Source organism: Giraffa tippelskirchi, chromosome 11 (genome assembly GCF_054371585.1).
Source record: "Giraffa tippelskirchi isolate mGirTip1 chromosome 11, T2T-mGirTip1v1.2.pri, whole genome shotgun sequence".
In the NCBI taxonomy this organism is placed as follows: Eukaryota; Metazoa; Chordata; class Mammalia; order Artiodactyla; family Giraffidae; genus Giraffa; species Giraffa tippelskirchi.
In genome coordinates this window covers 11,331,284-11,339,148 of record NC_137285.1, presented here as the reverse complement: position 1 = coordinate 11,339,148, position 7,865 = coordinate 11,331,284, and the positions used below count along the sequence as shown (strand labels likewise).

At 49.8% G+C, this 7,865-nt stretch overlaps 1 protein-coding gene across 3 annotated transcripts; it reads left to right on the top strand.

Annotated features, from left to right (window-relative positions):
- Positions 1–137: 137 nt before the first annotated feature.
- On the top strand, positions 138–5,742 carry RITA1 (RBPJ interacting and tubulin associated 1). Of its 3 annotated transcripts, none has more exons than XM_081546385.1 (4): positions 138–400; positions 636–714; positions 1,356–1,721; positions 4,665–5,742. In XM_081546385.1, the coding sequence occupies exons 3-4, from the start codon at positions 1,420–1,422 to the stop codon at positions 5,170–5,172; spliced, it is 810 nt and encodes a 269-aa protein (XP_081402511.1). In that variant the 5' UTR covers positions 138–400; positions 636–714; positions 1,356–1,419; the 3' UTR covers positions 5,173–5,742. The 3 variants fall into 3 exon arrangements, with proteins under 3 accessions (XP_081402511.1, XP_081402510.1, XP_081402509.1); XM_081546384.1 differs by having other exon boundaries at positions 581–714; XM_081546383.1 differs by having other exon boundaries at positions 573–714.
- The last annotated feature ends 2,123 nt before the right edge of the window (positions 5,743–7,865 follow it).

Here is a 7,865-nt window from a genome sequence, read left to right as displayed (position 1 = left end):
CGAGGGCGCGGGAGGTCCCCCTTCCGAAACTTTGGGGAACTCCAGGGGGGCGTCCGGAATCGGGGGCCTTAACTCACCCCCGAGGAGTGAATGGTTCCGGCCGCCCCGCCCCACCCTGTCACTCACGGGTTGCTGTTAGACGCGCGCGCGCGCGGGCGGAGCACACGTCGCTAAGGCCTGGCTGCCTTCTGTGAGTTGGTCCGCGCCGTGCCCCGGGCTGGGCCTGGGGCTGAGGGCGGCTTTAGAACTTCCCGGAGTCCCCGGCTCCCGGGACTCAGAGCCGCCGATTCGGATATCTGGCGCGCGCCACCGGTGCCCTAGCGCTCCCGCAAAGGAGTCCAGGCCTGGGAGCAGGGGACGCTGAGGGCAGCGACCGACGTCAGCGAGCCAAGATGCTCAGGTAGGAAAATAACTCGATAATGCGGGTACATCGGATATCTACGGGACATGGACTTGGGGATCGGTGAATGTGGGGCAGCTGGAGGACTGGGTGTGATCCCCTAGTAGTGGAATGGTTAAGTGCACGAGCTTTAGACCTTTATCAGGTTCAAATTCAATTTCCACTGTTTTAGCTTTATAGGTGTGACTGACGCTTGTGACTTCACCTTTTGAAGCCTCAGTTTTGTCATCTGTAGAATGAACATAATGGGAGCTACCTCACAGGAGTGTTGAGAGGATGAAATGAGACAATGCTTGTAAAGCTCTTTGCAGGAGGTAGGCTTGGGATCAATGATGGTTGTTATTCCTGCCCCATAAATATATACAAGATATAGAAACCTGCCCTGTTTCCCCCATCCCCCACCAGCATAGTTGGTTTTCTGTTTGCTGCCAGAATAGGCACAGGCCAAAATCTCTTCTTCATACCCCTAGTGTTCCATAAATATTGACTGGGCACACACCAGTAAGCTAGGAATGGGTATTTACTCATTAAATATTTGTCTGTAGCACCCCTGTCCCCGTCATTTCTGTGTGCTCAGTCACTCAGTCGTGTCTGACTGCGAATCCACGGACTGTAACCCGCCAGGCTCCTCTGTCCATGGGGATTCTCCAGGCAAGAATACTGGAGTGGGTTGCCATGTCCTCCTCCAGGGGATCTTCCCAACCCAGGGATCAAACCCAGGTCTCCCGCACTGCAGGTGGATTCTTTACCATGTGAGCCACCAGGGACGCCCACCCTATCATTACAACAACTCAAAAAATGTCAAATTTCTGAAATGTTCCCTGGGATTGCCAGCTCCCCTTTGAGGAAGACTGGTTGAGGGAGAATGTGACGTTTTTGCCCTGGGGACGGGGACTTAAGCAATTGCCAGTCTTTTCTGATGACGGATGGTTGCCACCCTGACCCCTTTTCATAGGGAGGTCTGGAGGCAGGGCCTGGCAAGCAGAGCACCCCTGCTGTCACCCAGGACTACGGAGAGCATGAAGACCATGGTGGAGCTGGCCATCAGCGGAATGCAGACCCTCCACGTTCAGCACCGCAGCCGAGGTGGCTTCCGGGTCAAGGTTAGGCCATCATACGTGGATGAGACTTTGTTTGGCAGCCCTGCAGGCACCCGGCCCACACCACCAGACTTTGACCCACCATGGATGAAGAAGGCCAACAGAACCAGAGGAGTGGGGACAGGGGTGTCACAGGCCTTGGGGGCCAATGGGAGCTGTGAGTCTACCTCCTCCAGTGGCAGCACCCCAACCCTCACACCAAGGAAGAAGAACAAATACAGGTAATAGGATAGGGAGATTACCTGCCGTTCACCTGCTATGTGACCTTGGGCAAGCAATTTGACCTCTCTGAGCCCCAGTTTCCTCACAGTGGAAGGTGGGACCTAGTGGGATATTAAGAAGACTTAAGGGGGTGAGACATGTACAGTGGTTGGCACAGTTACCTGACACTCAGGAATAAATAAATGGTAATGGCATTAGACTGGACTTCTGAGGCCCAGAGGGGTGAGGTGATATGTCCAACAGAGAGAGAGTGTTAGTCACTCAGTTGTGTCCAACTCTTTGCGACCCCATATGCTGTAGCCTGCCAGGCTCCTCTGTCCATGGAATTCTCTAGGCAAGAATAGGGAAGTGGGTTGCCATTTCCTTCTCCAGGGGGTCTTTCCAACCCAGGAATTGAACCTAGGTCTTCTGTACTACAGGAGGATTCTTTACCTTCTGAGCCACCAGGGAAGCCCTTGATTTATCCAAAATCACAGAGCAATTTGCATAAGATTATTAGTGTGCTTGATCCATCAAATGACATAGATATGGTGATTCCAAACTGAAGCAAGTCATTTTGAAAATGGTTCTTGCTGCATTTTCACCAAGTTAGAAAAACGGAATCTAATGCCAGTGATTATTTTGTAGGGATTATTTAGATTATTTCAATTAATTTCAGCCTGGAGGGAGGCCACAGGGCTCTATCTTATTGTCATCAGTGTCTCGAACGGAGATATGGAAGACTAGTATATTAGTCCATCAGGTTTGTTATATATACAAAATACTATAGACTAGGAGGCCTAAACAGCATAAATTTGATTTTTCACAGTTATGGAGGCTTAAAGTCGAAGGTCAAGATGCCAGCAGGGTTGGTTTCTCCTGAAGCCTATCCTTGAGTTGCAGATGGCCAGCTATTCCTTGCATTGCAGATGGCCAGCTATTCCCTGGGTCCTCCATGGACTTTTCTCTGAGTGTGTACACTATTGGTGCCTCTTCCTCTTCTTACAAGGACACAAATTCTATTGGATTAGAGCCTCACCTTTGTGGCCTCATTTGTGTGTGTGTTAGTCGTTCAGTCGCGTCCAGCTCTTTGCAACCCCATGGACTATAGCCTGCCAGGCTCCTCTGTCCATAGAATTCTCCAGGCAAGAATACTAGAGTGGGTTGCTATGCCCTCCTCCAGGGGATCTTGCCAACCCAGGGATCAAATCCAGGTCTCCTGCATTGCAGGCAGATTCTTTACCACTGAGTCACCAGGGAAGCCCATGGCCTCATTTAACCTTAATTAAACACAAATTTTGGGAGGAGGCAATTCAGTCCTTAATAACTAGCCAGTCCTATTTGGGGTCCATTCTGAGCCAAAAGGCACATACACTAATTCAGAGTGGGAATAGTGCCTATTTAAGGAGATAAAATTCAACAGAGATAAAAGCAAGACCCCGTTATTGTCACGTCTACTTGACAATTCCCATGGAGCACAGGGCAGGCTCGGGTTGACGTTAACAGCACTGACATCTACAACATGGCTGAAAGTACTGATGTCACTGTAGGCTGCAGTAACAGAAGAAGTCTATGACAGGGAGGCACCAGTCAACCTTATGCTGTCCTGGAGGTTGGAATTTTGTGCTGGATGCTGACAGGTAGAGGGTGTCAAGTTAGAAGGTGCATAAGAGGTAGAGATGCTATTGAGCAGAAACTTTGGTACCAGACAGCCCTAGGTATCAACCAAGTCTGGGATTTAACAGCTAAATCAAGTGGCCAATATGTTGACTTTTCAAAGACTTGCAGTTTGGGAATGGGAGCACTTTTGGTTCTGGCCAAAAGTCATGGACCTCACACCTCATAGATATGCCATGAATATTTGTGGGATTAATTTTTTTTTTAATGCTGAATGAATCTAGTTAAAGGTGAGAGGCCTTGAAGGCATTTAAGCCTGACTTAGTGATCAAGAGCTTGGGCCCTTGAGTTGGGGGCTGGATGTGAATCTTGTCTATACCTTCCTTGTTATCCTCCCTGGGCCTCAGTTTTCTTGTCTATAAAATGGGATTATCATATTGCCATCCTGTGGGTTTTGTGAGAAATAATGAGATAACACAAGTGACAAGCTGAGTCCTAGGCCTATACATGAAAAGCCCTGAGTAAATATTCAAAAAATTTAAAAGCTACTCTGGTAGTGTGGCCAGGTCACAGCACCCTCTACATGCCAGGTGCTTGGCTGTGCAATTTCAAATACAGTTAGAAGGGCCACATGACTGCAGAGGGTTTGGCTGACAGGGCCACTAGGAAGAGGGTGAAGTGGTGAGTTAAAAGAAAAAGTTAAGGCTCTGAAGGCTAAGGTTATATTAATGTTGGTTGCAAGTAACAGAAGAATTGGGCTTGCAAACAAGCCAAAACGGGCCTCAGCAGACAAAGGGCATTTGGGGCTCATATAACAGGGGCTCAAAATGTTGTTGGGATTCTTTCCCGCACACATTCCAGGTGAGATGGCCACCAGTTCTTTTGCCCTTATATCCTTCCTGCCCATTCTTCAGCACTCAGTGGAAGACATTTCTCTCCTAGTAGTTTCTGCAAAGATTCTAAGGGAGATTCCCATTGGGCAGAATGGGTCATGTGGTTAGTCTTGAGCCAGTCAGTGTGGTCAGGAAGATGGGGTATGCAAATTGACCTGGCCCAGGCCAATTGGGCACATGCCCAATATGCAATATGCAAATTGGGCACATGCCCAGGATGGAGTAGGGAGAATGCAGGGGGACTGGATGCTCTGCAGGGGAAAAAATAGTAAGAGTTGGGGATAGTGGTACATGAGGGCTGTGGCTTCCCTGTGGGTACCACGCTGGGAGACAAGGACTTCTGGGATCTACAGGCAGTCCTCTGCTGCTGCAGGGGCCTGGCCGGGGGTGGGGGTGATGAGAAAAGTTTACAAGGCTTATTTCCCCAGCTCATTGTTTCTCTTCCCTTCCCAGACTGATCAGCCACACTCCTTCTTACTGCGATGAGTCTCTCTTTGGCTCCCGACAGGAGGGTGCCGGCTGGGAGGCCAAGTGGATGGCGAGGGGTGATGCTGCAAAGCTCCACGCCCTCTTCTGGACACCCCCAGCTACCCCTAGGGGCAGCCATTCTCCCCGCCCCAGGGAGACTCCAGTGCGAGCCGTTCACCCAGCTGACCTCCCAAAGACAGAGCACAGGGCAGTGGCCAGCTCCTGGAGGCTGTCCGTTGATGGGTTAGACACTCCACGCCCTCTGAGGAGGGAGCGTTCCCACTCCCTCACCCACCTTAACGTCCCCAGCACAGGTCACCCACCTGCCAGTAGCCCCTGCACAAATGGGCCCCAAGATCCCAGGCCTGCCCCATCAGGGGTGACCTTCCGGAGCCCCCTGGTGACTCCCAGGGCTCGCTCAATCAGTGTTTCAATGCCAACTACCCCCCGACAAGGCAGGGCTACCCAGAAAACAAAGCCCCCTTGGAAATGAGTTTCTTGGTCCTTGCTGCAGGTGTGCCCATGGGGTCACAGCAAGGGGCAGAGTTTCAGAGAATGGTGCTGGTGGGCAGGCCTCTGGGGGGACCACACAGCATTAGTGGAGCCCTCCTGGGCACAGACAGAGCGAGGGTGGGCAGTGCCCCGTCTCTGACCACCTCTGGTTGCTCCCTGCTTTCCCCACTGATATGGATTGGAGGGTCAACCCTTGACATACCTGTATCCAGTCCTGTCATGGCCACGTGGCGTATCAGTGCCAACCCAGGGGGTGTCCCCCAGGAGGGTGCCCCCACCTCCTCCATCACACCCACAACATTGTCTCACCGCCAAGTGTGAATAAATGGTGTGACCGCCAACCTGGAGGGCTCTTCCTCCCTCCCTTCAAGCCAAGCTCCTGCTCAGGATAAGTTTCCAGCTGAATCTGGAGGCCTCAGGAATTTTCCCAGGCACCATGTGTGGACCAGCCGGGAACATGAGGATCTGGGTGATATGTGGGTGGACATTTAAAAATTTTAATAGTCATGTATTTATTTTCATGTATTAAATATATCAGTAGCTCATCGAAGCCATGAATTTTGTTCATTTCTTTTTTCCCCGTAAGGTAAAGACCAGTGTTAGGCCTGAATTGATTTAAGTAACAAAATTAATAATATCGCAATCACAACCGTTGCAGTGGGGCAACTGATCCTCCTCCCATCATGGGCTTCTAGCTAATGCCACTAATTGGTGGGTTGGCTGGTTCTTCCTGAGTTCAGAATATGGGCTACAGTTGTTTTGAAATCAGATATATAAACATATATCTGATGTACATTTCCTACCTTTAAAAATGCAGGTCAAGAAGCTAAGCTTGACATGGAACAACTAACTGGTTCAAAATTGGGAAAAGAGTATGACAAGGCTGTATATTGTCACCCTGCTTATTAACTTATATACAGAGTACATCATGCAAAATGCCAGGCTGGATGAATCACAAGTTGGAATCAAGATTGCCAGGGGAAATATCAATAACTTCACATATGCAGATGATACCACTGGCAGAAAGGGAAGAGGAACCAAAAAGCTTCTTGAGGCAGGTAAAAGAGGAGAGTGAGAAGCTGGCTTAAACTCAGCGTTTGAAAAAGCTAAGATCATGGCATCTAGTCCCATCACCATGGTGCATGGTGGAACCAGTCTCGAACTGGGGGGAAAAAGTGGAAGCAGTGACAGATTTTATTTTCTTGGGCTCCAGGATCACTTTGAACAGTGACTGCAGCCATGAAATTAAAGGATTGGAAGAGAAAAGCTGCTCCTTGGAAGAAAAGTTATGACCAACCTAGACAGCATATTGAAAAGCAGAGACATCACTTTGCCAACAAAGGTCCATCTAGTCAAAACTAGGGTTTTCCCAGCTGTCATGTATGGATGTGAGAGTTGAACCATAAAGCTGAGCACCGAAGAATTGATGCTTTTAAACTGTGATGCTGGAGAAGACTCTTGAGAGTCCCTTGGACTGCAAGATCAAACCAGTCAATCCTAAAGGACATGAACCCTGAATATTCATTGGAAGGACTGATGTTGAAGCTGGAACTCCAATACTTCGGCCACCTGATACAAAGAGCTGACTCATTGGAAAAGACCCTGATGCTGGGAAAGATTGAGGGCAGGGGGAGAAGGGGGCAATGGAAGGTGAGTTGGTTGGATGGTGTCATCGACTCAATGGACATGAGTTTGAGCAAGCTCCAGGAGTTGGTGATGGACAGGGAAGCCTGGTGTGCTGCTGTCCATGGGGTCACAAAGAGTTGGACACGACTTAGCGACTGAACTACAACAACAAAGCTCTGAAAAACAAAAAGCAAAATCCACAATGATTGGACTTTGCCACATTGAGGGGTCCAGTAAGACCACAAAGTTACACATGGCACCTGGAGAGCATTCAGGATGGAGCCCTAAGTGGTCAGGGCCCACCTTCCCTGCTCTGCACTGTCCCGGGTCAGCCCCCTTAGGAAGAACAGCAAAGCCTTTGCCCTGATGGAGTTGCACCCAGAATTGCAGCATCCCAGTGGGTTGGGTGGAGGCCAGGCTTTGGGCCTCTCCTTGTCCCCATTTTCCCATGATGAGCCTCCAGGAAGCACAGAGATTCCAGACAGGCCAGCTGGAGGCCACATCTTGGGTTCTATACCTCTAAGCTGGGGGAAAAGATGCGCAAACACTCCTGGGGAACTGTCGGAGGAGCCAACAGTGACTAGGACCACGGCCGCATGTGCAGATGCCTACCCAAGTTGGGTGGGCCATGACGGAAGCCAGCAAGCTGCACTCTCAGCACAAACACAGCATTTTAAACGTGGATGTTTAAATTTCCTAGAACTCTCACAGAGAATTAGTACCCTCCCCTCCTCAGTTTTACTTGAAACTCTCATTTGCCTTCATCCCCTCCCCCTATGTTTTAACAGACATTGGCCACAAATACCTCTTTCCTCCAAACTGTACTAAAAAAAAGGGAAGCGACCGCCCAAGTATGATGAAAAGAGGCAACTGACACTGAGGTGGTGAGGGCTGGAAGACAGTTGGGAGTGGTGGGGGCCGGAGACTGTCTCTGCCATTTATAGGCATCTATAGGGGGCGCTGCTGCTCATCTTTTGAAGACATGGAGGCCCAGGCTATCTGGATGCTGAGATTTTCTTTTTTTTTCCAGAAAAGGCATTTCTAAGC

Excerpts from the sequence above, each read along its gene's own strand:
- RITA1 (XM_081546385.1), top strand. The coding sequence starts at position 1,420 with ATGAAGACCATGGTGGAGCTGGCCATCAGCGGAATGCAGACCCTCCAC. Across the intron at positions 1,722-4,664 it reads AGGAAGAAGAACAAATACAG|ACTGATCAGCCACACTCCTT; the intron begins GTAATAGGATAG and ends TTCCCTTCCCAG.